The sequence below is a fragment of the Canis aureus genome, chromosome 8 (assembly GCF_053574225.1).
Source record: "Canis aureus isolate CA01 chromosome 8, VMU_Caureus_v.1.0, whole genome shotgun sequence".
NCBI classification, from domain to species: domain Eukaryota; kingdom Metazoa; phylum Chordata; class Mammalia; order Carnivora; family Canidae; genus Canis; species Canis aureus.
In genome coordinates, this window is record NC_135618.1 from 38,139,528 (window position 1) to 38,167,297 (window position 27,770).

The 27,770-nt window shown below is 65.9% G+C and overlaps 3 protein-coding genes and 1 long non-coding RNA gene across 12 annotated transcripts in view; 2 read left to right on the forward strand and 2 right to left on the reverse strand.

The window, feature by feature from the left end:
* Positions 1–9,303, forward strand: part of CACNA1H (calcium voltage-gated channel subunit alpha1 H) — a 49,399-nt gene extending 40,096 nt beyond the window's left edge. The window contains exons 21-34 of one of the 8 annotated variants that reach the window (XM_077906030.1): positions 100–226; positions 384–509; positions 707–796; positions 1,025–1,247; positions 1,767–1,784; positions 3,072–3,223; positions 3,884–3,993; positions 4,157–4,290; positions 4,423–4,493; positions 5,342–5,420; positions 6,369–6,490; positions 6,642–7,065; positions 7,161–7,324; positions 7,517–9,303. In XM_077906030.1, coding sequence (XP_077762156.1) covers positions 100–226; positions 384–509; positions 707–796; positions 1,025–1,247; positions 1,767–1,784; positions 3,072–3,223; positions 3,884–3,993; positions 4,157–4,290; positions 4,423–4,493; positions 5,342–5,420; positions 6,369–6,490; positions 6,642–7,065; positions 7,161–7,324; positions 7,517–8,524 — 2,848 coding nt within the window. In that variant the 3' untranslated portion in view covers positions 8,525–9,303. Of the gene's footprint in view, positions 1–99; positions 227–383; positions 510–706; positions 797–1,024; positions 1,248–1,766; positions 1,785–3,071; positions 3,224–3,883; positions 3,994–4,156; positions 4,291–4,422; positions 4,494–5,341; positions 5,421–5,769; positions 6,342–6,368; positions 6,491–6,641; positions 7,066–7,160; positions 7,325–7,516 lie in introns of those variants that run through there. The other 7 variants (XM_077906031.1, XM_077906033.1, XM_077906034.1 and 4 more) reach the window with 7 other exon arrangements.
* A 3,227-nt stretch (positions 9,304–12,530) lies between these two features.
* LOC144318095 (tryptase) lies at positions 12,531–14,518 on the reverse strand. 2 transcript variants are annotated; one of them, XM_077904920.1, is made up of 5 exons: positions 13,896–14,518; positions 13,581–13,752; positions 13,200–13,465; positions 12,924–13,087; positions 12,531–12,825 (listed from the first exon to the last, which is right to left on the reverse strand). In XM_077904920.1, the coding sequence occupies exons 1-5, from the start codon at positions 13,954–13,956 to the stop codon at positions 12,547–12,549; spliced, it is 942 nt and encodes a 313-aa protein (XP_077761046.1). In that variant the 5' UTR covers positions 13,957–14,518; the 3' UTR covers positions 12,531–12,546. The 2 variants fall into 2 exon arrangements, with proteins under 2 accessions (XP_077761046.1, XP_077761047.1); XM_077904921.1 differs by having other exon boundaries at positions 12,531–12,854; positions 13,896–14,511.
* A 3,672-nt stretch (positions 14,519–18,190) lies between these two features.
* Positions 18,191–22,464, forward strand: LOC144318771 (uncharacterized). Its single transcript, XR_013384798.1, has 3 exons — positions 18,191–18,696; positions 19,722–22,139; positions 22,401–22,464. It is a non-coding gene; the product is annotated as an uncharacterized LOC144318771 (long non-coding RNA).
* LOC144318770 (mast cell tryptase-like) lies at positions 18,550–21,254 on the reverse strand. Its single transcript, XM_077906039.1, has 3 exons — positions 20,491–21,254; positions 20,073–20,218; positions 18,550–19,124 (listed from the first exon to the last, which is right to left on the reverse strand). The coding sequence occupies exons 1-3, from the start codon at positions 21,107–21,109 to the stop codon at positions 18,930–18,932; spliced, it is 960 nt and encodes a 319-aa protein (XP_077762165.1). The 5' UTR covers positions 21,110–21,254; the 3' UTR covers positions 18,550–18,929.
* Positions 22,465–27,770: the final 5,306 nt, after the last annotated feature.

A 27,770-nucleotide genomic window follows, 5' to 3' on the forward strand; every position in this document is an offset into this window, starting at 1 on the left:
TACGCTGGTGTGGGCGGGGCCGGATGCGGGCTGCAGTCAGGAGACAGAAGGGAGGGCAGGGGGCCTGGCGGCCGGATCAGGGTCGGGCCCCACGTGCAGGGTCATCAGCCGCGCTCCGGGCCTCAAGCTGGTGGTGGAGACTCTGATATCGTCGCTGAGGCCCATCGGGAACATCGTCCTCATCTGCTGCGCCTTCTTCATCATCTTCGGCATCCTGGGGGTACAGGTGCGCGCCCTGCTTGCCCGCGGGGGCCGGGCTGTGGCCAGTGGTCTGTAGTCAGCAGTCGGTGCCGCTGCAGCCTGGAGAGGGTCGTGCAGGGACGGGTCTGGGGGACGGGGGGCACAGAACCGGCCCCGCGGGGTGACCTCCGCGCCCTGGTCAGCTCTTCAAGGGGAAGTTTTATTACTGCGAAGGCGCCGACACCAGGAACATCTCCACCAAGGCCGAGTGCCGGGCGGCGCACTACCGCTGGGTGCGGCGCAAGTACAACTTCGACAACCTGGGCCAGGTGGGCGGGGTGGGCGATCAGGGAGGCAGGAGCGGGGAGGGGGTGGCAGGTGCCCCCCTAGCCTCGGTTCCTCCTGGCCCAGCATGGCTGCGCTGGTCAGACCTGGAGCTGGAGTGCATGGGTGGTGGGGTGTGGGGACCCCTGGGTGCCTGGGCTGGGGCAGGGCTGCGGTGACTGTCCTGGATCTGGCCCTGTAGGCTCTGATGTCACTGTTCGTGCTGTCATCCAAGGACGGCTGGGTGAACATCATGTACGACGGGCTGGACGCCGTGGGCATAGACCAGCAGGTATGGGGCGCGGGCAGCCCCGGCCTCCCAGGTGGAGCCCACTGCCCTCTGGGTGGTCTCGGAGCCTCTCCCCAGGGGCTGTTTTTGGCCTCAGCGTTTCCAGGCATCTTGGGGGATGATGCGCTGGCCAGCGCCTGGCCCCTCCGCTGAGCCTGGAGCGCATGTGCTGTCCTTGGGAGGAGGAGCCATCAGGAGGACGAGGACCCATGTGCCCCTTGTGTGCCACAGCCTGTGCCCAACCACAACCCCTGGATGCTGCTCTACTTCATCTCCTTCCTGCTCATCGTCAGCTTCTTTGTCCTCAACATGTTTGTGGGCGTCGTGGTGGAGAACTTCCACAAGTGCCGGCAGCACCAGGAGGCGGAGGAGGCGCGGCGGCGGGAGGAGAAGCGGCAGCGGCGCCTGGAGAGAAAACGCAGGAGTAAGGCGCTCCCAGTGGCGGCGGTGGCCGGTCGGTACCAGCGCGTGAGCGGCTGCTTCACCCGCGCGAGCCCCGTGCCTGTGGGGTCGGGTCCAGCCGAGAGGCGGCCTCCCGGCCCTGGTCTCCCTCCCACGCCGGGGTGGCGGGCGCCCAGGCAGGACCTCTGCCTCCCGGCCCCTCCCAGGTGGCCCTGTGTGCTGCCCGTTGTGCCCGGGCCTGCCCAGGGGCTAGGGGCCTCCCGAGGAGGGGCCGGAGCGGGGGAGGCAGCGTGGCAGGAGGTGGGGGTCCCCTTCCAAGCGCCACAGGCCGTCAATGAGACCCCTGATTTTCACCACCCGTCGCTGTAGGACAGCTTCAGCCTGTGAGTTCTCAGACCATGGGAAGAGCAAGCAGAGCCGTCAGAGTCAGACAGGGTCTTAGGGATGTCCCAGCCAGCTTGGGGGCGAGCAGGGGGCCTGCTCAGTATCCCCACCCACCCCGCCCCGTGTGGAGTGTTCTCGCCCCACCCCACCGAGGCCAGCTCAGACCACCATCTCCTTGTCTTTCCAGGCACTTTCCCCAGCCCAGGTATCTGCCCACCCCCCGCCCTGCATGCCTTAGCGCCCCTGCTTCCGCCAGCCAGCGCATGGGGCTGTGGGCTGGCCCGGCCTCGGTTCCTCCGTGGCTGCCGAAGGGAGGGGTGGACATGGCAGGCCGCTGCCAGGCCTGCGGGTGGGCATGGGGTGGGCGCCAGGCGTCGGTGGGAGGGGAGAGGACTTGTTGGCTCACCTGCCAGGTGTGTGCGCCGCTGCTGCCAAGCTTGGGGACGTCCCCCTGTCGGGCTGCATGCATGGCTGCTGCTCTGCTGCATCCTGGGACGCCTGCCGGTTTGTAGCTGCTCCGCATCCTCGGCACTGGCCTGAGCTGACTGGCTGCCAGCCTTGGGCTTTGCGAGCTGAGCCAGGCTGTTTAGTGACTGCACGCCGGCCCAGGGGGCATGAGGGCCCCAGGGAGGGCTCGGTTCCCATCAGCCCCTGCTCTCCCAGGCCTCAGGCAGCCAGCCGGGACAGCCACTGCCTACATGGGGCTCTGGGGCCCGGGTGCGTTCCCATGTTTGTGATGGCGGTCGTGCCCTCACCTGCTGGACGTTGACGAGCCATAAAGGGTTACTGCAGATAGAACATGTAGTGCAGGCAGAGGTCCTGGGGGATGCAGGACCTCCCAGGACACGGTCATCAACCTCAGATGGGCCAGAGGCCCAGCAGGGCCCAGACAACAGACAGTGGCCACTGGCCCCTCGGCGGACAAGGAGGGGAGATACTCCAGGCCTGGTGACCGGGGGCAGCTCATGTGTAGACCGAGATGGAGCAGGGGGCGGGCCACTCTGCCCTGCGACAGCTGAGCGGGGGACAGGACTGGCCCTGCCACCGGGAAGGCCTCCATCTGCTTAGTCTTCACCTAACACCTTGACATGAGCTCAGGAGAGCAGACCACAGGGGCCAGCCTAGGAGCTCCCTGCAGGGTGGGGACCAAGCAGGGCCCGGAGTGAGGGGGGGTCTCAGCCACCAGGCATACTCCTAGGGCCTGCCCCGGGCTCAGGGTCCCCAGAAGACCCGATGGAGACCTGCTCCTGAGACCCCCTCCTGCCCCGGACTCCCGCAGGGGCCAGAGACCCAGGGAGCCACTTCTTACCTCCCTTCCTTCCTGGGAGAAATTCTTTCCTTCAGGCTCATGCAAACGCCCTATGCCTGAGCCCAGGGCCCTCCCCCCACGGTCCCTACGCTGCAGCCCCTTGGCAGACCACCAGGGACGTCCCAGTGCCAAGAGGGTGCCGGCAGCGCCCAGCACCAGCTCATGGTCACCCTCTCCCTGCAGAGGCCCAGCGCCGGCCCTACTACGCCGACTACTCACCCACCCGCCGCTCCATCCACTCGCTGTGCACCAGCCACTACCTTGATCTCTTCATCACCTTTATCATCGGCGTCAACGTCATCACCATGTCCATGGAACACTACAACCAACCCAAGGTGGGGCTCGGTGCCTGTAGATGCCCGCCCTCCCTGCCTCCAGGACGGGTGGCGGGGACACAAGCCTCAGGAGGGCCATAGGTGGGGTCTGGCACTCAGCCGGGTGGCCTGGATCAGAGCTGGGGGCTCCCGGGTCTGCAGCCTATCCGAGCCCTCGCTGGGGTTTGCAGGGTGTGGAGATGTGGTTTGAGCAGCGAGTCCTTTTTTTAAAACTGGTTGAAACTCCCAGGGCCGCCCGCCCCGGAGGGCCCCCCCCCCATACACACACACAGCGGTTCAGCATGGAAACACAGGCTGTGGGAACGTCCGTGGGTCTGGCTGCCCAGGAGCGCGCGGGGCAGGAGACGGCCAGGGGGAAGGTGGTCAGCTTTTTATTTGTCCCGTTATGCCTGTGTCTCCGTCAGTTTTTGACGAAGGGGCGCCCCTTCTCTCCCGCAGTGGAAGGGAGTGTCTCAGGGTAACAGCCTTCAGACCTGAGCTGCTCAGCCGGGCCGGGGGTCTGGGCGGGGCAGACGCCCCCCACCCGAGGGTGCCTCCGGGCCCCGTCTGGCGACCTGGCACAGCCCTGCGTGTAGCAGGAGTCCTGTCCCGCCGAACCGGGGCGCATAGGGGAGAGGCGGGCGGGCTGGGAGCGTCCGCAGCCTGATGCTCTGCTCGCAGTCGCTGGATGAGGCTCTCAAGTACTGCAACTACGTGTTCACCATCGTCTTCGTGTTTGAGGCTGTGCTGAAGCTCGTGGCTTTTGGGTTCCGGAGGTTCTTCAAGGACAGGTGTGTGGGGCGGGCCCCGGAGCCTGGAGGACCCTCAGGCGGGGTCTCCCCCGCCAGCCTCCGGCCCCGCCTGAGGCCTGAGATGGGGGGTCGCCGCTGGGTCGCCGTGTGGGATGTGCCGGGGGTGTGAGGAGGCGCTGAGCCCACCGCCCGCCCGCCGCAGGTGGAACCAGCTGGACCTGGCCATCGTGCTGCTGTCCATCATGGGCATCACACTGGAGGAGATCGAGATGAACGCGGCTCTGCCCATCAATCCCACCATCATCCGCATCATGCGCGTGCTCCGCATCGCCCGAGGTAGGCGCCCGCCTGTGCTTCCCCGGGCCCCGTCCTTCCTCGGCTCCCCCCGCGGCGTCCACCGGGGGACCGTGCGGGGACGGGAGCGAGAGGGTCAGGTGGCCCCTGCTGACGCTCAGCTTCTGGCCTTAGTTCTGAAGCTGCTCAAGATGGCCACAGGCATGCGGGCCCTGCTGGACACGGTGGTTCAAGCCCTGCCGCAGGTAGGTCAGCACCCCAGGGCCAAGGGGGCCGCCGCAGATGCCCCCGGAGCACTTGGTCACCCACTTGCTCACGTACCCCACCGTCTTGCCAAAACCACGGTAATCGGTCTGCGCATGCGGGGAGTCCCTCGGCTGTGCCACGGAGAGTAGGGCCGGGTGCCCGGGGAGGGCTGGAACCAGTGCCCCCCCCAGTCCAGTTCCGGAGGCAGTGGGCAGAGGAGGCCGCCCACAGGGGTTGTGTGAGTTCAGGGGCCCACCGCCGGGCATCCCGTGTGGCCGCAGGCCCCGCGTCTGCCTCCCCGTGCTTATGGCCCCGACCCCAACCCTCTGTGTCCTCTTCAGCTAAAGGAGACTCACGGTCCCCCTGTGCTGTGCCCGATCCCTCTGCCAACACCCCCCTTGCCATCCGTCCATCCCCCCAATCCCGTGTCCACCTGTCTGTACACCCAGCGCTCCTAGCCCAGCACATTCCTGTCCAGGGGCTCGCTCATCCCCGCCCCAGCAGCCCCTGTAGCTCGTGTTGGGGTGACGGGGGTGAGTAGACAGGTGCTGGGAAGCCTGAGAAGCCAGGGTGGCCTGGGCAGTGCTCGCAGGATGTGCTGCCCACGAGCGGGGGGTGGGCGGGGGTCCCTGAGGCTGGGGACCTGGGTCCAGGGGGCGGGGCGGGGGTCAGAGGCTGATGAGGGGCTTGGGCATCTGTCCAGTGGGACGGGAGCCCCTGGGAGCTCCAGGGCCGGGAGCAGTGGGTCAGGGACAGGCCTGAGGGCAGCCTCCGGGAGCCTGGCCGGCGGGGGGTGAGGGGGGGAAGTGGCGGCCCCTGACCTCGCTCTGCTTCTTCTCCCGTGTAGGTAGGGAACCTCGGCCTACTTTTCATGCTCCTGTTTTTTATCTATGCTGCCTTGGGGGTGGAGCTGTTCGGGAGGCTCGGTGAGTGTGCACAGCCTCGCCCACGCCTCGCCCACACGCATGAGGCTCTTGGGCCCCTGGGGGACACTGGGCCCTGGCCAGGCAGACGGGCTGCACACCTCGGGCCTCGGCGTCACCCGGCCCCAACAGCCCTGCCCAGCACATAGCGTGGACACGCACAGCGGCCAGAAGCACGATGCCTGACGGACACGCGGGCACACACACACGGGCTCAGGCCAGCTGGGGGGACAGCCACACGTGAGCACGGGAAGAACACACACAAGCACACGTGTGTCCCTGAGCTCGTGAGGCCCCCGGGCACCCTAACTGCCACACATCCCTTCTTGTCACCGTCTCCCTCGTCCCTCAGGCCCGAGGCTCTGGCCCACGTGCGCAGGAGCAGGTGGGGACTTCCTGTGACAGCCCAGTCCCGGTGGGCTCCCCTGAGCACTGGAGAGAACTGGGGTGGCTTCAGGAGTCCCCAGTGTGGGCCTGTCCGGGAGGGGGCGTCCCAGCTCAGGTCCACCCCGAGGGCCTCCTGGGCCTCAGCAGCAGGTGCCCGTGACCCCAGGCCTGACGAGTCCTGGCCCCAGGGCCAGGGTGCAGGGTGCCTCCCGCTCCAGGGCAGCCCTGACCTGCCGCTGAGCCCGAGGGCGTGTGGACCCACAGGCAGGCCTGGGCCACGTGGGAGCCATCTGATGGGGCTTGGCCGGTACACCCATGGAGCCGTGTCCACCTCAGTCCCAGGGCTGAGGTCCGGGCTCTGGGCTGTGCCCAGAGGCAGCCTCCACAGCCGGAGAGGAGCAGTCCTGCCCCCGCCCCCACCCCATCCTGAAAGGACACGTCCCCGTAGCGGCCAGGCCCCCAAACTACCCAACACAACACCATCTCCTCCCCGGGAGTGCAGCGCCCGTGTGGGTCAGCAGGGTCCCCACGTGCGGGCTGACGGGGCGAGGGTCTCCCCGGCAGAGTGCAGTGAGGACAACCCCTGCGAGGGCCTCAGCCGGCACGCCACCTTCTCCAACTTTGGCATGGCCTTCCTCACGCTGTTCCGCGTGTCCACGGGGGACAACTGGAACGGGATCATGAAGGTAGCGGCCCCGGGAGGGGGCACCACCCGGGCGGAGGGGGGCACCTAGTATAGGGTGGAGGGAGGGGGCAGGGTGCCCTGTATGGGGGGAGGGAGGGGGGAGAGGCGCCCCAGCACCGCGCTCTAGCCGCCCCCCCCCCCCCCCCGCCCAGGACACGCTGCGGGAATGTGCCCGGGAGGACAAGCACTGCCTCAGCTACCTGCCTGCCATCTCCCCCATCTACTTCGTCACCTTCGTGCTGGTGGCCCAGTTCGTCCTGGTCAACGTGGTGGTGGCCGTGCTCATGAAGCACCTGGAGGAGAGCAACAAGGAGGCCCGCGAGGACGCCGAGCTGGACGCCGAGCTGGAACTGGAGGTGGCGCAGGGCCCCCCCGCCTGCCCCAGGCCTGAGGCCCCGCCGAGCCCAGACACCCCTGGCCTCCTGGTTGTACGCAAGGTGTCCGTGTCCAGGATGCTGTCCCTGCCCAATGACAGCTACATGTTCCGGCCCGTGGCGCCCGCCTCGGCCCCACACCCCCGCCCACTGCGGGAAGCGGACGCAGAGACGTGCTCAGGCACAGCCGCCTCCGGTACAGGTCCTCAGGGGGCTGGGGCTGTTGGGGGGGGGCGGGGGGCAGGCAGGCCTCGGGTGGGGGGATGGGAGCTGCAGGGCGCTTGCTTTCCTGCCCAGGCCCGGTGACCTCTGCGCATTCCCCGCCCGTGGAGTCCTGCACGTCTCTCCAGGTCCCCTCGGCGGCCACGCTCTCCCCAACCAGGGACAGCGACAGCCTCCGCGCCCTGTCCCCTCGGGGCGCAGCCCGCTCCCCCATCCTCGGCCGGCTGCTCTGCAGACAGGTAGGAGAAGCGCCCGGCCCTGCAGCCCAGGCCTGGGGGCCCCCTGGGGCTTCCTGAGCACCTGCCCCCCGGATGGGGCTGGGGCAGAGTCCCCACCAGTGGCTCCCAGCCACGTCTCAGCCTGCTCCGCGGCCTACCTGGGGAGGGGCTTCCCGGCCGTCTTCCTCATCGGATCCCGGGTCATCCCTGCAGGAGCCCACGCTTGCCGACTCACTGGAAGGGCACACGGACGGCCCCAGGGACGGCGGCCCAGGCTGGGGGGAGCCTGGCGGGAAGACCCCGATGAGGCAGGCATCCCTGAGGGCCTCCCTACGGTCCCCACCCCACTCCCCGCGGCCCGCCAGCGTCCGCACCCGCAAGCACACCTGCGGGCAGCGCTGCGTCTCCAGCAGGGCCCCAGCCCCCGGCGGGGAGGAGGCCGAGACCCCGGATCCTGCCGACGAGGAGGTCAGCCACATCACCAGCTCGGCCCGAAGCCCCTCCGCCTCGCCCGCCTCCCGAGGCCTGGGGGCCGGCGACCCCGAGCTGTGCAGGTTCTACGGCGTGGACGCTCAGGGCTTCCTGGACCCGCCTGGCCAGGCCGAGGAGCAGAGGCGGCCCTCCGGGGAACCGGGGGGAGGGGACGGCCACGCGGAGACCAGGGAGGTAAAGGGCCGCGCCCTAGAGGCCGAGCCAGCCTTGGGGGCACGCAGGAAGAAGAAGATGAGCCCCCCCTGCATCTCCATTGAGCCCCCCGGGGAGGACGAGGGTGCGGCCCGGCCCCCGGCGGCAGAGGGCAGCACCACCACTCTGCGGCGGCGAACCCCGTCCTGCGAGGCCCTGCCGCACAGGGACTCCCTCGAGCCCATGGAGGGGGCCGGGGTGGACCCTGCCGCCAAGGGCGACCGGCGGGCCCAGGCCCCTTGCCGCGCAGAACACCTGACCGTCCCCAACTTCGCCTTTGAGCCGCCGGACAAGGGGGGCCCTGGCGGAGACCTGTTTTTGGACAGTGGCCATGGTGTGGCCCCAGAACCCAGAGCTTCCTTTTCGGGGGCCACGGCGCCTCCTGAACCCCATAAAATGGAGCCTCTCATGCCCTCCAGTGACCCCACAGAGAAAGGACGGGGGCTGCACCTCAGAGTCCTCCAGAGCCCCCCAAAGAAAGCAGGGTCTCCCCCAGCCAGCCCCGCCTCAGGTGACCGCGTGGACAGGCCAGTGTAGCTCAGGGCGCAGTGCCGCAGGTTTCAGCAGCGGAGCTGGGGTGCACCCAGCGGGGTGACGGCCCGGGCAGGGCTGCGCATGGACCCCAGCTCTGGGCCCGGCGCGGAGGAGAAGCGGGGAGCCGCCCGGGGAGGGAGGCAGACATGGGGTCTGGGCGAAGCAGAGTGGGGACACGCCCCTCGGCCTGCGAGCCTATGTCTAGCCTACGTCCGGTGGATTCAGGTTTGGGTTTTTCCAAGTTTCGCCACCATGGTCTGCAGCCATGCCCGCATCTGGTCAGCGGTCCCCCGACACAAAGACCAGGAAGACCAGAAGGAGGAAGTCCAAGGCTGCCCAGCAGAGCCCCATTCTCACACCCGCTTTTCTAAGGAACACGTGCTTGGGGCCACCTGTGCCCTCCCGGGTGGCAGCTTCACCCCAAGGCTGCCATCGCCACGCTCATGTCACTCACTCCTCACCTGTCTGCCCCCCCCACACTCTTCGTCACCGTCTTGGCCCCCTGCGGGCCCACGCCCCACTGTTCTGCCCTCGGTATTCCAGAAACAACCGCGCCGCGGGGGAGTGGGGTCCATGCAATAAGCCCCCGCCGCTGCCGGCGGCCCCTCGCGGGCCGGGTGAGCAGTGTGTGCTGACGCTCCTGCGTTCCATGTATGTTTCTTTTATTAATTCAGGTTAAACGTTGCAATAATCTGATAACGGGAAATCCGGCTTCTTAAGGGAGGGGGAAGCAGGGGTGGGGGGCAAAGCAAAATGGAATAAATGTTAACTTATTTAAGAAATGCATTGGATGAGTGGCGGCAGGGCGGTGGGACCCCGCGTGGTGGCCCGAGAGCGGGGCTGGGCCAGTGTTCGCCGGGACTCCCGGAGGGGTGGTGCGGGGGAGCAGAGCGGGGGCCCACGGGGACAGCTGCTAAGGCGGGACCGTCCACCTGGGGCTCTGGGGGGTGCCCCCCGTCCCCGTGCCTCTGCTCTGACCCTGGCAGGGGCCTCGGAGCCCCTCATCTCAGCCCCAGCCTCCCCCTACTCCCTCTGGGCCCACAGCGCCCTTGGGACCGGGCCGGGCTGTCCATGAGGGGCTCTGGCTGCACGAATGGCAGGGAAAGTGACCCCAGCCCCTCACTGGGTACGTGACGTGTGCCCTGCGGAGCTGGGGGGCTGCCCTGCGCCCTGCGAGGCCACGGCCTGAGGTGGCCCATACGCTGCTGTGCAGGAGGGGCGGGGAGGAGGGGCTGAGGGTCAGGCTGTGCGGGTGTCACCTCCCCCTGCCCCCCATGCTTGCTGCCAACTGACACTGCAGACCCAAGGAAACCTGTGGTTCTCCGGTGGGGGGCAGGGACGGTGCCCCCTCTTCCAGGAAGCCCTCCCCAGGTTCCCGTAGCCCTCACCACACATCAGATGGGCGCCGCTCCCAGCTGCCCGGCTCAGGGCTGCCCCTTCCTAACCATCCTCCGTGTGACCAGGGCCTCGTGACCCAGCTGATTAGGGGCCCTGGGAGGGGCCGGCCTTGCCTGCACTTGACCCCGTGGCTCCCTGTCCGGCTCCAAATCACAGGCCATGTGGGAGGGGTCCCCCCCTTAGATGTGGGGAAACCAAGGCCCGGGTGGCTGCCTGGCAATCCAGCAGGATGTGGCTTCTCGGGGCTCAGACACCCCCACCCCAGGACCTGTGTGGAGCGTGGCCGGTAACTGTCCTGCTGGAGGACGGTGGAAGCGGCACCGGCTCTGGGCCTGCGCTGAGCCCACGCTGGCCGCACGGCTTGGGGGGCAGCAGAGTTCCGCCCAGGCCGCCTCTCCTGGAGCCCGGGTGCCTGATGTCGCCCACCCCGGGGGGCAGGGCAAGGGAGGAGTCCCGTGCCGCCCCGTGTCCCCACAGCCGGGACTTCAGGCCCTCGCCCACCTGGCTCCATACTCCACCTGTGGGGACCCTTCTCCCCGCCCGGGCACCCGCACTCAGCTCCCGGGGGCTGACCCGTCACCCGGACAACGTGGTGGCCTCTCCAGAGGACCCGGCCAGCCTGCTGGAGGCCTTGACCCCAGGGCCCCTCTGGTCAGCCCGTTCCCCCCAGAGGGGCCTGAGCTCCCCGATAGGAGGCTGTGCCCACTGTCCTCACCTGCCGCTGGCCAAGCTGGGCTGCGTTCCTTGGCTCCTGGGGCATCGAGGGGCAGCGGGGGGTCTGCCTCCCCCCTCCGGGAACCTGGGGCTTCCCTTCGGGATCTCCTCCCTTGGCCGGTCCCCGCACAACCAGCTGGTAAGAAGGCCTAAGTGTCAGGGCGCCTGGGGGCGCGTTCAGCTGGGCGCCCCCTCTTGGTTCTGGCTCCGGTGGTGATCTCAGGGTCGTGAGATGGAGTGAGATCGAGTCCCGCGTCGGGCTCTGCGCTCAGTGGGGAGTCTCTCTCCCTCCCCACCCACCCCCCACCCCCCCCCCCCCCCCCCGCTCATGCTCGCTCGCTCTCTCTCAAATACGTAAATAAATGTTTTTTAAAAATCCTGTAAGTGTACGTCCGTGAGGCTGGGGATAGAGGGAGGTGGCCCCGTGGGTGGCGGCCTGACCCCGAGGGGGCGAGATGGGAGGAAGGAGGGAGGTGCCCGGTTTCCTTCACGGGCTTAAGTTGCGCAGGTATCACGGCCGTAGTTCAATAAATGGAAGCTGAAATGGGAAAAAGAGGAGGGTGGGCACTTGTGTCCCTGCTGCTCCACCGGAGTGAGGGCTCTGCGGGCATCAGACCAAGCGGCCCGGGCCCCACGGCCTGCTTGTGACCGGGATGGCTCCTGGCCCCCCTCCGTCCCCGCCCCCCCACACCCCCCGAGCTGCTGCGGGAACAGTCAGCGCTGGAGGAGGACCCTGATGGATCATTCCAGGGGCTTCCCTGCTAAGGACAGAGATGGTTCCCAGAGCCTCGGTAGATTAAATGTGGATCTTCGCGTCTGACGACTGGGAGAGGAGAGGGGAAGATGGATCTAGAAAGCTCTTCCTGGCCTGAAGAGCCCAGAAACTCCCCCTAAGACGGTGTTGCTCTGGTTGTCGGTAGGTTCATGCAAGCGACCATGTGCACAGAGCAGGGGGCCCAGCAGGACGCCCTTCCAGTGACCAAGGTTAGCACCCTGCTTTACAGAAGGACCCGCGGATGAACGGAGACTCTGCTGCTGGGGACGCTTTGCACCCAGAGACCCTCACCCCCGGGGCCTGGAGGGCAGGGTGGCCCGGGGGGTGGGGGTCCGCGTGGGGCAGAAGCCCCGGCTCCAAGAGGAGGGCCGCCTGGCCGCCAGGAGCCTGAGCTCGTGTGGACAAGGGCCCCGAAGTGCAACAGCTCCGCAGGGGGCTCCTCTCCTCAAACCTCAGAAACCGAACACTTGCTGAGGCGCCACCGCCCATTGCCTGTCAGCACGAGGACTGCGGGGCGGGGTAGAAGGGGCGCTCTCCCCACCGCGGGCAGCTGCGGGCAGCCCTGTGCACGGCCTCGCCTGCACAGTGGAGGACGTGTGCACCCCGGACCTCAGCAGTGCCCCCAGCACACGCCGCGGACACAGGAACGGCCGCGGCCACCTGGTCCTGAGGCCCTGAAGGCAGGCAGCCCGGGGGGGCCCCGTGGCCGCGGGACGACAGGCTCAGGCAGGAGCAGCGTGACCGTGACACACACTGCCATGGGCGGGGGTGGGGGGAGCAAGGCTCCAGGGGGACCACACCTGATTACACTCAGCCAGGGTGAGCCTGAGGCCAAACGCACCCACATGGGTGCACAGTGTCAGCGCGGAGGGGGTGGGGGCATAGGGGTCATGCCCCATCTGAACCCCATCACCATCACCGTTGCTGCCTCTGTCCCAAACGCTTGTCACTCAAGAGACACAAGCCATGAGCCGAGAACTGGCCCCAGTCCCAGGGGCTGGGCAGGGGGCGCCTAAGCAACACCACCCACCCCGTGCTCGGGGCCTGGGGCCCCCGTGACGGTGCCTGGACCCCTCCCCTCTGCCCCGTGACCCGCACAGCCAGAGCCAGGCGACAACCACGTCTGCTTCCATGCACTTTAATGAGGGTGGGCGCCCACGGCGGGCTCCGGGGACAGGCCACGGGGACAGGGGGAAAAGGGCGGCCCCCGGGCCGGGGGGCAGGGGTGAGGCGCTGTGGAGGCCGGCTTCCCCACCAACCCGGGCGGCCCGGGGGCTGGGCTCAGGGCTCCTTGGGGACGTACTGGTGGATCCAGTCCAGGTAGTAGGCGACGCGGGTGTAGATGCCAGGCCTGTTGGGCTGAGCGCAGCCTTCTCCCCAGCTGACCACACCCGCCTGCAGCCAGACGCCCCTCACCCTGCAGACCAGCGGCCCTCCAGAGTCGCCCTGGGGAGCGGGAGGGTCAGGGCGGCCGGGGCCGGGCGGCGGGGGCCAGGGCAGGGCGGGGGTGCCCACCTGGCAGGAGTCGCTCTTGCTGTTGCCAGCGCACAGCATGTCCTCGCGGACGATCCGTACGCCGTCCCCCGTGCTGAGGCCCAGGTGGTATTGCACGTCACACATGCTGTTCTCCACGATGGGGACCTTGACCTGCTTCAGGGGGAAGGGCGGCGGCAGGGGCGCTGCGGGGAGAGGCGGGTGGCGCATCAGGAGGGGAGCCGGCCTGGCCTGGCTGTCCAGGGGCTCCCAGAGGGGGTCGGCTCACCCCGCCCTCCGGCCGCCTCTCGCACTCACTTCCACTGTGCACATCACCCCAGCCCGTCACCCAGCACGGCGTCCCCGTGGGGAAGGTCTGCAAGGCGGGTGGCAGGGTGACCGGCTGGACATGGGCAGAGACGTTCACAGGGTCCTCGAGCTCCAGCAGGGCAATGTCCGCCCCATTCTCGGGTGTGTAGTAGTTGGGGTGCATGACGATCCGGTTGACGGGCAGCAGGTGGTCCTGGTAGTAGAGGTGCTGCTCCCTGAGCTGAACCCTGATTTCTTCAGGACACACGACGTTCCTGGAGAGAGAGGCGCCCACTCAGGGGGCTGAGCAGGCCACTGGACCCCGGGGGAAGGGCTGGAGCCCCCGCCCGCCCCACAGCACCCTCACCCAGCCCCCGCCCGGCCACTCACGGTCCCACACAGTGGGCAGCGGTCAGCACCCACTGCGGGTGGATGAGGGAGCCCCCGCAGATGTGCCTCCAGTACTGGCCTTTGAGTCTCAGGCTCACCTGCCAGGGCCACTTGCTCCCAGGGGCCTCCCGCCCCCCTACGATGCCCACTCGCTGCAGCGCCTGGCCGGGAGCTGAGGGTGAAGTGCCATTAGGACGGACACAGCCTGGCCCGGGCTCGGCCGCCCCCTGTGCTTCCCCAAACCCAACCCCCCAATCATCGCTGGGCGTGTGGGAAGAGGGGGCAGGGGCAGGGCAGCCCATGGCCAGGACTCACCAGGGGACACGGGGACCAGGCTCCCCAGGAGGGCCAGCGCCAGCACCAGCGGACTGGGCATCTGAAAGGAGCAGTGGGGGAGCAGCGGGGCCAGGCTGGGGTCTGCAGATGGAGTGGGTCCCCTGAGGTCAGGGGTCGGTGCCCTGGATCGGGGCTCTGGGCAGAGGGCTCACCTTGGCCGAGACCACTGCTGTCTGAGCCCAGCTGCTCTCCCCCGCCCACTTATCCTGCCAGGCCGCTGGAGGGGGCGGGGAGGAGCCTGCCGGTCTCCAATCCAGAGTGGAGGAACAGGATGATTCACATGAAGGCGCTCCCGTGACCTGCGTCCCCACCACCCGGACCCCAAGGGTGGGCGTCTGGCCAAGCAGAGGACCCGCCACCCCCGAGGAGGGCGGGCATGGCCTCGGGCTCTGGATGGCTAAGATGCCTCCCTGGGCTGTCTCCCTCGGAGAAGTTCATGGGGGTGGGGGGGGGCACACTGCGAGGGCAGGGGGGCCCTCAGGGACAGCACCCCCTGCCAATGCTCACACTGCCCACTTCTCCGCACCCTCCTCCCAGGGGGCCAACATGGCAGGCCCGATTCCTTGGGGACCCCACAATGCCCACCCCTGGGTGCTACTGAGCAGTGCCCCCGATTGCATCTGCGCCTTGTGAGGGACGCGCAGTCTGAGGGCTCTCAGCAGAGGGAGGGGCGGATGCACGTGACAATGAGATAACACGAAAGGCCGGTGCTGGCCCCTGGACGCTGCCCCCACTGGGCTCCGTGGCCAGGGCTGGGCCCCCCACCCCACCCGTGCCTCCACCCACCTCCTCCCTCTCCCCTGGGCCTCCTGGTCACCGGGCCTCCAGCCCACGTCCTCCCTCACGGACCCTGGGCCCCCTGCACTCCCCCTGCCATGGAGTGGCCCCTCCTCTAGGGAGCCTTGCTGTGCCCCACCCTGCCTGGACACCAGCCTGGCTCTGGGTGGCCCCTGCAGCATCTGTCCCAGGTGGTCCACGTTCAGTCCTCATCCTCTCCAGATCTGGGGTTAGTTGTCTGTCCCGGGACGTCAGTTCTCTTATCATTGAGAAGGTGTTTGTAGGGTGGCCCAGGCACGGTGATGGGGCTGAGATGGGGCACCGCAGCTCTTCCCCTTGCCCTCCTCCCCACTGACACAGCGCACCCACGTGGAAGGTGGGGCGTTTGGCCTCAAACTCACCTTGACGGACGCCCCCTGGGGACTTGCACCCCCCCCTCACACCACTGACCAACACCACAACGCTTTCAGCTCCCCCAGAAATGAGATGAGCCCAACCTTCAAACTGGAGCAGCAGAAGGATGCTGTTACAAGGACTTCAACAGTGGAGCGTCTGGGGGCACCTGGCTGGCGCTGTGGGCGGAGTGTGCCGCTCTTAATTTCAGGGTTGTGAGTTCAAGCCCCATGTCATTGGGTGTGAAGCGTACTTAAAATTTTTTAAAAATTTAAAATTAAAAAATACATTGAACATTGAGTCTCTTTTGTGCTTTTCCCCCCATAATGTATCGAATAATACATCTCTTGCACCACATCCCCCTCACGTATTCTATGCTATGTATCCCGCATCACGACTACACTTGGCTTGTGACACATCGCCTCCCACGTCTGCATCCATTGTGGGATTCAGAGGTCAAGAGCTGAGAGCGCCTTGCCTCAGGACGGGGGCGACAGGGGAGCGGAGAGGCCGGTGTGGGACGGGGCTCCTTTCTGATGAAGCAGAGACAAGGAGGGACTTGTAGCCAACGCGGTGGGGGGGGGGGCTCTGAATGGGAACCCACTCAGAGGAGACACGTGGGGGCTTCTGGGTGGACCTCCCTTGGGGACTCTTGCATGACCTTCAGCACCGGGGGGCAGGGGAGTGAAGAATTGTCCTCAGTGTCCTCAGAGCAGTGACTCCTGCCACACTGGGCCCGGGCGGAGTTTTGGTGGAGCAAAGATTCCTGGTGGGTGGCCTTGGGGGAGGCGCCCCGCGGTCAGCGGCTTGTCTCCTCGGGCAGTGCCGGCCTCCTCTGTCGACTAGAGTTCCTGGCTTCCCTTCATCATTTGGAGATTTTCATCTAAATAAATGCACGTACACTTTATTTTTTTTCACAGTGGCTGAAAGCTGTTTTGTCCTCTTTTTAAAGTTGGAGGTCTTTGTGTTTCTGGACAGAGATTTAATGATTATTCATCCATGTGGACACATAGGCCTCAACTCGAATCCTTCTAGAACCCAGCTCCATGTTGGGTGAGGCTCTAGGCCCCTGAGGCGGGAGCTCCACCTTTGCCCCTCCAGGCTGTTCCTCAGCCTCCGCAGCCCAGTGAGGGAGACCCGCCCCGGCTCTGTACCATCCCGCGCTCCGAGCCTGCCCACTGAACAGGCTGCTCCTTTTCCCTCTTAATCCAGAAGTTCTTTTTTTTTTTTTTTAATTTTTATTTATTTATGATAGTCACACAGGGAGAGAGAGAGAGAGAGGCAGAGACATAGGCAGAGGGAGAAGCAGGCTCCATGCACCAGGAGCCCGACGTGGGATTCGATCCCGGATCTCCAGGATCGCGCCCTGGGCCAAAGGCAGGCGCCAAACCGCTGCGCCACCCAGGGATCCCAGTTCTTTTTTTTTTTAAAGATTTTATTTATTTATTCCTGAGAGACACACAGAGAGAGGCAGAGACACAGGCAGAGGGAGAAGCAGGCTCCATGCGGGGACTCCATCCCCCGACGGGGGTCACGCCCTGAGCTGAAGGCAGACGCTCCACCGCTGAGCCCTGGTGGCCCCGGAAGTTATTTCCAATTACAAGGGGAGCACGTTCCCGCTCTAGACGGATACAGACACCTTAAGGCAAAAACACAAGAAATCCATCTTCCTTCCTCCTTTTCCCTCCCACCCAGGGTAATCACGGTCCCTTGTTGGGGTGATGACCTGCAGAACTTTCCTCAGCCTGTATGGGCCTCGGGCTGGATGAAGTGGGGGAGGGGCATTTCAGGAAGAAAGGCTCAGCGGGGACGGGGCTGGGGAGGGTCCAGTGCAGAGCTGCAGACTCCAGAGGCCTGGGGCCAGGGAGGGCAGCAGGGCGGGGGTGAGCAGAGGTGGCCCCGAGTCCCTGACAACCACACCCACCCTGCCCTGCTCCTGTTCCCAGATGCAGGTGAGCCCAGCTCGGACCAGGAGCGGTCAGGGCCAAAGGAGCAGCTAGTGTGAGGATGGGGGCGCGGGGGAGGGCTCCCCCCGGGGGCCACCACTTAGGCCCACCTGACCCACATGCACTGGGTGCCAGGAGATGCCACCCGGCCAGCAGGGCATCCCCAGGGCAGGGGAGGCAGCATGCGGGCCAGAACAGCACTCCCCATGCTGCAGTTTGCTCTCCATCAAAGGGGACAGAGCAGCTCGGTGTCACAGAGCCCGCACAGCCGGTGAAGTTTGGAGTTTCTGCGGGGTGGGGGTGGTGAGGCGGGTGCAGGCAAGGTCAGCCCCTCCCAGGACCCCTAATCATCTGGGTCATGAGGCCCTGGCCACGCGGAGGACCAGGACCGTTAGGAAGGGGCGGCCCTGAGCGGGGCAGCTGGGAGCTGCGCCCATCTGATGTGTGGTGAGGGCAGGAACCCGGGGAGGGCTTCCTGGAAGAGGGGGCACGGATCCCCACCCCCCTGCCTGAGGGAGGCGAAAACAACGTGGGTTTGTCCACAGGTCACCTTGGGTCTGTACTGCCAGGTGGCAGCATTCACGGGGGTGCAGGGGGAGGCCACGCCCGCGGAGCCGATCCTCAGCCCCTCCTCCCCCCTCCCTTGGGGGCCTTTCCTGCCCCTTCCCCCCCAGGGGTGTGGAGGGTGCTGGCTGCCCCTGGACAGGAGGGGACGCTCAGGAGACAGGGGACGTGGTCTAAACCGATTATGGTGGCGGTTACTTGATTGTATATATTTGTCCAACTCAAATGGATTTGGACACTTGAAAAACATTTTTAAGGTTTTATTTATTCATTTGAGAGAGAAGGAAAGCAAGGCGGCAGCCAATAGAGGCCGCCCTCCCCTCCAGCTGCCCATGGGAGGGCGGGATATGCACCCTGCAGGCCAGCCGGAGCGGCCTGTGCCCCGGGGTGAGGGATCCCAGGGCTGGGGGCACGGGGCACATCGAGGGGCGGGGCCGCGGGAGGGGGCGGGGCCATCGAGGGGAGGGGCTGCGGAGGGGGCGGGGCTGTGGTTAGGGGCGGGGCCGCGGGGGGACTGCGGGGAGGGGCGGGGCCAATGGGGCGGGGCTGTGGTGAGGGGCGGGGCCACGGAGGGGGCGGGGCGGGCGGCGCCGCGAGAGGAGACCTGGCCCCCGCCCTCCCAGGCCGAGGCCGCCCCGCGCCCCTGGGGTCTGTGCTCACTCTGTGGGGGTCCCCGAGCCCGAGAGTCAGACGTTAAACAGCAAACAGAAAACTCGAAGAGAGTCTCCAGAAGAGCGGGAAAAAAATTGTTTTCTATGTTTCAAAAAGTGCTTAGATATTGGCAGCGGGGACAATCTAGCAGAGCCCTAGGCCTCTCCTACATCTGCCCCCACCTGCCCCCACCTGCCCACACCTGCCTCCACCTGCCTCCACCTGCCCTCACCTGTCCCCATCTGCCCCCACCTGCACCCACCTGCCCTCACCTGCCCACACTTGCACACTCCTGCACACACCTACCCCCAGAGGACCGCCAACACGCAGTGCACTCCTGGGGCCTGTGCCTGGGGTAGATGTGGGTCCTGCTCCTCCCCCCAAACCCCCAGCAACGGTTGGAAAGAACCTGCCAGAAGAGCAGCTTACGGAGCATTTATTCCTTGCAGGTGGGTGCTGGCAGCCCCTGGCTTCCCCCCCACGTGTGCTTCCACCCTGCCCCAGCTCTTTAAGCGGCACAAGGCCGAGTGCCAGCCTTCCTTCCTGTTCTCTCCACAGAAGCCGGGACTTGGGCTCCAGGGTGCCTCTGGCCCCATGGGGGTGGGGGCAGGAGGCACAGAGTGGGGTGGGCGGTGGGGGAGTGGAGGAGCGAGGTCAGCAGGGCAGAGGGCGAGGGCAGGGGTCAGCCCCTGCGATTCCCCCGATTCTGGCTCCCCCGCGGGAGCAGGTGGCGCTGGATCCAGGTCCAGTAGGCAGAGACCCTGACGTAGACCCCCGGGAATCCGGGCTCGGCACACCCGCGGCTGAAGCTCACCACCGCTGCCTGCACCCAGCGCCTGCCCCACAGCTGGCAGACCAGCGGGCCCCCAGAGTCGCCCTGGAAGAAGCAGGAATAACAAATGGGTCCCATGGGACTCAGGTCTATGCAGCAGGGTGGGCGCTCTCGGGCGAGGCTGCCATCCCAGGGGCCCGGTGCTAGAGGCCGGGAGGGCGCCCAAGGGAGAGCCCCTGGGGCTGCAGGCACAGGCCTGGTAGGGCTCGGTTTCCATCTTTGGGCTGTGCCTCCCTGCAGCCTGCAAACCGGCTCTAGCTGCCTCTTTTTTCTTTTGGACAGTTGAGGACTCTAAGATTCAGAGAGGTCAAGCAACTTGTTCTAGGTCACCTAGCTAGTAAAAGCAGAGCTAAGATGCAATCTATTATTATTATTATTATTTAATATAATTATTGTAGTAATATAATTAATTTAATTAATTTACATATTTATAATTTACATATAATATAATGATATAATTATTTAATAATTGCATTAATACGTATTATTATTGCCAAGCCTGCCTGCTTCTTCCAATACGTACTGCCCCCCTTACCAGTCATGTGGTGTCTCTGGGCCTGGACCCCATCCCTCTGCGCCCTGTGGCACCTGCTCACAGCCCTGTGACAGCCGGAGCCGACACTCTCTGCTTTTTATTGTCAGGATGGATCTGATCTCATTCTTACGAGAATTATTTGTCAGGTTCCAGCTCCAAGCCAGACACTGTGCTGCGTTGGGTGAGAAAAGCCCCCGGCCTCCCGGAGCTGGATCTCTGGATGCCTCCTCTGCCCCAGGCCCAGGATCCGGCCTGCTTCACGGGGTCACTGAGGACGAGGGAGGTGACCCGGGACAGCTATTTGCTAAGCACAGAGCAGGTGCATCAGATTCCCTGTGAAGGGGGCCGCTGCCTCGCTCCCACCGCACCTAAGGGTGAACTGAGGCCTACAGGTGTCCCCAGCTCTCCCAGATGCTGCAGGGGGTCAGGGGCAGGAGCACCAGTGGCGGGGGACTGACCTCACAGAATCCCTTCTGGCCCCGGGAGGAGCCGGCGTAGAGCATGTCGGCGGCGATGGGCTCTGGGTAGTAGAGCCTGCGGCAGCTCTCCAGACCCACGGTGCGCACATCCACCTCCTGCAGCCTGTGGGGCTCCAGCAGGGCCTCTGCGGGACACGGGACTGTGGCTGGGGGCCTCAGGGCCCACCTGGCAGTGACCCGCCAGGCCCCCAGCCTGCACTCTGGAGGAGCCAAGGGCAGCAGCTCCGCGGGTCCTCCCCCGGGGCCGGCGCAGGTGTCACGGGGGGCAGATGCCTAAGCAAAGCCGGCTGAGCGGTGCAGGATGTGGCCCAGGCCGGCCCCTAAGGTGAGGTGAGGGGCCGAGGGGAGTCCCCTTTGCAGTGCCTCCCTCTGCCCCAGACCCCTGTCCCTCACCCACCATTCTGCCTGAAGTCCCCCCAGCCGGTCACCCAGCAGAGGGTGCCTGCGGGGAAGTAGGAGCCCGGTGGAGCCAGAGGGATGGGTCTGGTGGTGCGGGAGAAGGCCACGGGGCGCGCCAGCTTCACCAGGGCCACGTTACCGCCCTGGAGTGCATCCCCGTTGAAGGAGGGGTGCTGGATGACTCTGATGACCGCCGCGGAGACGGAGTCCCGGGGATGCGTGTACAGGACAGACTCTCCCAGCTGGACGCTCAGGTCCTGCAGAGTCACGACGCTGGGCAAGGGGCAGAGGACACGGTGGGCTCTGAGGATGGCGGCATGGCGGCCCCCACTCCACCCACCCAGCTCTGCCGGGGAGAGGGCATTGCGCCCGGGACCTCCTTCCGCCCCGAAGGACCCTCTGCTCCACCCTGGCCCACAGGTCGGAGCGAGGCATGAGGAACGCCGGGGACATCCTTGTCCCTGAGAAACCCGTCGGGCCAGGAGAGGCTCTAGGGAGGAATCCAGCTCCGCGAGAGCGGGTGGTGCAGGCTTCGAGTGCAGAGCCCCCCATGCAGCAGGGCCCGTACTGGGAGGACAAAGTGGCCCCGTTCTGCCTGGGGCCAGATGGACAGCCATCGGGGAGGCGGCACCAAGACACCCGGGGGCCAGGGGACCAGGTCGGGGCTGCGCTGGAGCAGGGTATGGGAGATGACGGTCTCGGCGGAGGCTGGGGTCAGGGCCCCATAAGCGAGGGCAGGGGTGCACCCTGGGGCTGCTGAGGCCTCCGAGGGCAGTGGGGGGGGGGGCAGTGGCCTGGGAGGGGCCGCAGGAAGGGTGTCTCCCGTGGAGAGGACCCATTGGAAAGCACGGGGGAGCTTCTTGGGGAGGCTGTCATGAGCGGAAAATATGCTGCATGGTGCGCCGGTGTCAGCACATGGGGGCAGGAAGCCCCCAGTAACCGCTGGGCACGTATCAGGACTTAACGTCTGCCCAGGATGTTCCGGAAGGGGCCCTGTACCCGCAGGATTACAGAAGGCGGGGCTCCGGTGGGGGCTCAGTGGTGGAGGGTCTTCGCCCCGGGTGTGACCCCAGGGTCCTGGGATCGAGTCCCGCATCGGGCTCCCTGCAGGGAGCCTGCTTCTCCCCCTGCCTGTGTCTCTGCCTCTCTCTCTGTGTCTCTCATGAATAAATAAAATCTTAAAAAAAAAAAAAAGAATTGCAAAAGGCTTATTTATATACCCCCAAAATAACACTTGGGACAGCTGCTTATATTTTAATCATCCCCTCTGGGAAGGTCGCGCGACAGCATAGTTGGGCTTCAGGAGGGGCCAGCCTTGACTGTGGGTTGCTTCGTGACTGTTTTGTTTTGCGTTTGGTTGGCAAGTATTGTCAGGAGGGGTCTTGCTCTTGAAAAATTTGCTACTTTCTCTTCCGCCCGTGCTCCCCGCGGCCTCGTGCACGGTGGCTGGGACACGGAGCCGCCAAGTGTCCTGCGGCAGCTGAACCCACAAAGCCCGTCCTGTCCCCGCAGGGGGATAGTCTCCAGCCTTAAAACAGAGGGAACTTCTGACACCTGCCGTGATAGCATGGATGACCCTCAAAGACCTCCCGTTCGGTGAAACAAGCCAAACTGGGAAGCCGGCGTCATAGGATCCACTTCCACAAGGTGAGAACTGTGGAGCCGGGAAGTGGGGGTGAGGGTGAGGGCTCACGGGGACTGAGCTTCGGTTTGGGAAGTGGGGGGTCCTGGCTGGGCAGTGGGGTGGTCCCTGGACAGTGTGGATGGAGCTACTGCCCGGAACCGCGCGCTGAGAGAGGATCGAGACGGCCAATTGCATGTTGTGCATTTAACCGTGATTCCAAAAGTGGAAAAAAAGTTCCTACTTCCAAGGAGCATCAGATCATCAAAATATGTTTTCTTTCCTAGTTTGAAGGAAATGGCCGGCATCGAGGCATAGGTGCGAAGCGGGGAGCCTGCGGCTGACCAGGAGCCGTGGGCGGGCGGGCGGGACTCACCCGGAGACACAGTGCGCGGCGGTCAGCACCCAGCGCCCAGGCTGCCTCTGCACACGTGCTGGCCCCCGACTCAGAGGCTGACCTGCCAGGGCCACTGCCGGGGCACCGCCGCCGCGCCCCCCACGATGCGGGCCTCCGGGGTGAAGCCTCTCGCTGCCGGAGGGAAAGGGGGTCACCGGGCCGGCCTCCCCCTGGGCGATCGGGGCCCAGGTCGGGCTGCAGAGGTGGGGTCCCCTCCCACCCCCGCTCAGACGGCACAGCCCACGGCACTGCCCGGGACGCCCCACAGTGGTCGGCGTGCACCCTCTCTGCCGTCCAGTGGGATCGGGGCCTGGCCACGTGAAGTGTGCCCTGGCCATGGGAGCTGAGTTTTCCCCTTAATTTCAGGGCATCTGGACGTCAGGGGCCCCGAGAGTGGCTGGGGGCCCGGGTGGAGAAGGAGGTGGACGTTCCCACGGCTGTTATTTGGAAGCAGGGGAGGCCCTGCATGTGGTTCTGGCAGGTTGGGGCACGAGGGGGCACCAAGAAGCCTCAGTTTCCATCCTGTGCCTCCCAACATCCTCCTCTGTCCCGCGGGGGAGCTGATGCCAGGAGAGCCCTCAGAGCGTTGAAGGTCACAGAAGGGCACGTGAGCGCAACAGTTCTCACACAGACCAGGGGGCCCGGGCTGTGGAGCTCCGAGGACAGCTTGGGTGGAGTGTGACCCCCGCACCCACCCCACCTGCCCCGTCCCCGGGGCAGAGCCGCGAGGCAAGGAGCCCACCAGGAGTCGTGGCCTGGGCCCCCAGGGTTGGAGGTCGGGGTCGCTGGCAGCCGGACACTGTGATCTGGGGACTCACCCCCGTCTCCCAGGACGAACAACAGGAGCACCAGCAAGAGCAGCATCTGCGGGCACCGGCAGGGTGGGGGTGTTGCCGCCTGACCCCCCCCACCTGCCGCAGCCCTCAGAGCCTCCCACAGGACTCCCCGCCGCAAACACACGGGGGCCCCTGTGACCCTGGCCTCGTGGGGTCCGCACCACCCCAGCCCAGGAAGGACCACAGGGCGAGCCTGCCCCTCCTGCTCTCCAGGGACCCCCTCCTTACCTGGAGAGGCGTCCACCCAGGGCCTGGTGGGGACTCGTGGTTCTCCCTGCACCTCGGTGGCACCTGACTCCGATGGCACCTGCCTCTGGCATTGTGTCACTTTGGCTGGGAACGACACCCAACCCCTTCCCCTTGGCCTCCCACCCTCTTCCCTGTCCCTCCGAGGTCCCAGAAGCACGGAGCAGGGAAGGAAGCCCTGGGGTGGGGGCTGCACAGGGGCACAGGGATCCGGGGTCCCCCCAGGGCTGGCAGCCGGACGAGGTGACCAGTTCGCTCCGGATGTGCTGGGAGAGCTCTTGGCTCCCTTGCTGCCCGGCCAGGCTGCAGGTAGGAAGGGCCAGCGTTCCCTGCCGTGTGGGCACCACCGTGGGCTGAGTGCCCTGTGTGGCCTGGGCCGGGCAGGGGTCTCCTGCCGACGAGAGCGGCTCCCTCCCCGCTGTGCACCCGTGTGCTGAGCACGCAGCTCGGTTGCAGCCGCCCCAGGGAGGCCAGCCTGCGGTCGCGGGTGGGTTGGGGAGCAGGCTTCAGGGACCGGGCGGGCGCTGAGGGGAGAGCCTGGGGTGTGGTGACCCGAAGCATCTGCCTGGACCAGGTGCAGAACAAACACGGAGCAGGAAGGCCTGGCAGGTTACGGGAGCCGCCTCCCCGTGGAGCCGACCCTGTTGATCCTGGGGGGGCCGGGGACACCGGAGCCCTCTTATCTCGGGTACTCCCTCCCAGGCCCACCCCAGCCCCATGGGCCTTGGCTTCCCGTGACCACCATCCCTCCCGCAGGGGCCACAGAGGAGGAGAGGCCGGGTGGGCCTCGGCAGGCATGGGGACGGCAGGGCCTGGCTGAGGCAGGGGCCGCGGGGGCAGCCCTGCAGGGTGGGGGGCCCTCCGCCGGCCTGGCCTCGCTGTACCACCCCTGACATGCAGGGAACGATGCTGGGACTTGGTGTTACCATGGTAACACACCCATGACACAAATTCCACCCCTGAAACAGTTCAGAGCCCTTGATCCCTTCACGGTCCCATCCACCTGCTGGCCTTTGAGCCCCAGGTTCTGTCCCCCAGGAAGCGGGCCCCACGGGCCCACCGCGGCCACGCAGCCGTCCCGTCCCCAGCCCGGGGCCTTGGCACAGGGTGATGGCGGGGGGCGGGGGCTTCCTGAGGTGGCACAAGTTCCCTCTTCCATGGTTTAAAAACCCGACCAGGAAATGTCCCCTTGTCTTCATGATAAAAATAGTAACTTTTTTCCTTTCTGCTTACCCACATGTGCTCCACAACAGAAGGTGCAGACGTTTGGAAAGTCCCGGGGAAGCAGTAAAAGCGCCCCAGGGCTGCCCGCCAGGGCCGTGGACTCTGATGTCATGGGCTGTGCTGAGCCCCTGCATCTGCATCCTGGCAGATCCACAGGACCCACGTCCAGGGGCTCGGGTCCCCCGGGAGCCCCACACGCTGACAGCTGTTCCCGCCTGGGGCTGTGGCTCTCCGCCTCCTCTCGCCACCCAGACCCCAGTGCCATCTCTCTCGGGGTCCCCGGAGCACATCTGCCCCCACGCCCCGCCCCCCCCCGCCCAACGAGGGAGCAATCCAGCTGTTCCATTTCCACCCGGGGAATTTATCATAGTTCACTTGTTCCCTCATCCGTGTGGGCAATCTTTCTAGCTCTGCTGGATCCAAGAACCATGAACAGATGCCCAGGACAGAGGCCCCAGGGGGCGCAGGCCGGGGAGGCTGGGTGCCCCGAGGCTCCCCCATCGTGGCCGTGGTGCCCGCTGTGGGGCAGTCCGGGAAAGCACACCCACATTTTGGCCTCCTCTTGCCCCTCCACTCTCGGGGCCCCGTGCCGCAGCTCTACTGAGCCTGATTCCTGACCCCTTGCTCTGCCTCCAGCCCCACACTCAGCTGCCTATGGGCGTTTCTGCCTGGCCGTGCCTGGCATCTGGAACTCAGCCCAGCCAGGGAAGGTACCTGGGAGGGTCAGCGAAGGCTGTCACCTGAGTGGTACCCAGACAAGCAGACACCCCCCTGTAGGGAGGAAGAGATATTTGCATCATAGCCAGGCCACCTTTACATGGCGACTGGTTAATTCAGAGGACAGACCTGGCCTCACGGGAGGAGTTGGATGGAGATGGACAAATGGATGGACACGTGGATGGGCCAATGGATGGATGGAGGGAGGGATGGATGGTGGACGGATGGATGATGGATGGACGGATGGAGGGAGAGGGACAGATGGATGGACGGATGGAGGGATGGAGGGACACGTGGATGGGCGGATGGATGGATGGATGGATGGACAGATGGACGGATGGAGGGACGGAGGGATGGAGGGATAGAGGGAGGGATGGATGGAGGGATGGAGGGACGGAGGGAGGGAGGGATGTGTGGGTGAGTGGTAGATTTAATCCTGGGACTTGGGTCAAGCCCCTTGGAACCACCACCGTACAGACTTGGACAGGGCGAGCGAGGGTCAGTGTGAGCTCTACTCATGGGTCACAGCCCTTGGCTCTGTCCTGCACCACAGTCACCACATGGGCCTGGGGACACTCCTGTGGGAAGCCACCTTGCCCGGGGCCAGCCCATCCCAGAACGACTGTGGCCACACTCTGGGCATTCCCCAAGCTCTCTAATCTGACGCAGACCACATGGAGAGGACGGCCCACCCCAGGAGCCCCTCACCCCCTCCCTTGCATCCTGCTGCCCCTCCCCCAGCAGTGGGGAAACCCCGGACGCTGAGAAGGCTGGAAGAGAAGGTGGTGCCCAGGCCAGGGCCAGGGGGGCCAGGGCTCAAGCCGCAGACACGGGGAGGAGGAGGGGGCACCCCCCGATTTGCTGCTGGATCCAGGGCATGTAGGTCCGGGCCCCAGTGTAGACCCCGGGAATGTCACACAGGGCACGGCTGTAGCCCCAGCTGACTGTTCCCGCCAGGTACCAAGCGCCCCTCACCTTGCAGACCAGGGGGCCTCAAGGGAGGGGTGGGGGCAGGGGGAGGGGGACGGGGAGGGACTCCCGGAGCAGGGTCTGAGCCCTCACTCCACGTATGCAGCATGTCCTCCCGGATGATCCCGCCGGCGGTGCCTGGAAACAAGGTACAGCTGGTGGTGGAGGAGGCTCCCCACCACCTCCACTCCCACCTGCTACGGGGGGTCAGGCAGAGGCAGTAGCTCTGAGAGAGGGGACCCGAGGCTGGCAGGGTCCCCGCAGAGCACAGCTGCCCCTGTGGGCACCAGGGCATAGGGCCCCCCCCGTCCACCTCTAAATTCCTAAGACTCTGTTGATGGAAGGACCAGAAAGACAATAGAGAGCTGAGGGGTTTTTTGTTTTTTTTCCCCCAAAATGGCTTCTTTTAAGTTGTAAAATATAAACATTTCATTTTTCCGTCCCAGTACTGACTGCCAGCTGGTCAGAAACCCTCCAGGCTGACCTCGGGGTCAGATCTCTCCAGTGGGGTGCACGAGGTGGGGGGGTGAGCAGGAGCCAGAGGCCCCTTCTCTCCTTTCTGGAACCTGCAGCCGCCCGCCCACCTGGAGTTCCCGGGAAGGGGGGACAGCCCTGGATGCCGCAGGGTTGGCCTTGGCACTTGCGGCCCGCATCCTGTCTGAGCCCAGATCTCACACCTCCTGACCCCCCGGCTCCCCAGCAGCCAGCGGGAAATGCAGTGGGCGGTGGTCAGCACCCACGGGGGGTGGGGGTAATGAGGGACCCCCGCAGTGGTGCACCTGGGAGGCCCAGGGGTACTCGTGTTCCAGGCTGACCTCGTGGCCACTTCCCCTGGGGGGCATTGTGACCACCGACGATGCCCGCTGGGGACGGACGCTGGAGGAACAATGGGCAGGGGTCAGGGACGCGGCTGTGCCATCCTACAGAGCCCGGGAGCTTTCTAGACTGTTCTCACCTCGTCAGACAGCCAGCTGGCCTGGGGGCAGGGCTGGGGTCCAGGGAGGGGGGCACTGCACTGGGTTAGGACTCACCCGGGCCCTTGGTGGGCACGGAGCCCCCCCAGGCAGGGGAGGGTCAAGGACAGCAGCCAGGGCATCTGCAGGGGAGAAGGGAGGGGGATGGCTGGCGTCAGGAGACCAAGGCAAGATCCCAGGGTCTGCAGAGCCAGCCTCAGGGGTCTGACAGCATCCTCACCGCGGATGGACCCGCGGCCCTCCCCTCTGTCCTCCCTGGGAGTCCCTTTATCTCTCCTTCCAAGGAAGTGGGTG

Excerpts from the sequence above, each read along its gene's own strand:
- LOC144318095 (XM_077904920.1), bottom strand. The coding sequence starts at position 13,956 with ATGCCCAGTCCGCTGGTGCTGGCGCTGGCCCTCCTGGGGAGCCTGGTC. Across the intron at positions 13,753-13,895 it reads CCTGGTCCCCGTGTCCCCTG|CTCCCGGCCAGGCGCTGCAG; the intron begins GTGAGTCCTGGC and ends CTTCACCCTCAG. Across the intron at positions 13,466-13,580 it reads GCTGCCCACTGTGTGGGACC|GAACGTCGTGTGTCCTGAAG; the intron begins GTGAGTGGCCGG and ends CTCTCTCTCCAG.
- LOC144318770 (XM_077906039.1), bottom strand. The coding sequence starts at position 21,109 with ATGGCTGTCCATCTGGCCCCAGGCAGAACGGGGCCACTTTGTCCTCCC. Across the intron at positions 20,219-20,490 it reads GGGGGACTTCAGGCAGAATG|AGGCCCTGCTGGAGCCCCAC; the intron begins GTGGGTGAGGGA and ends CGTGTCCCGCAG. Across the intron at positions 19,125-20,072 it reads GCCAGAAGGGATTCTGTGAG|GGCGACTCTGGGGGCCCGCT; the intron begins GTCAGTCCCCCG and ends TGCTTCTTCCAG.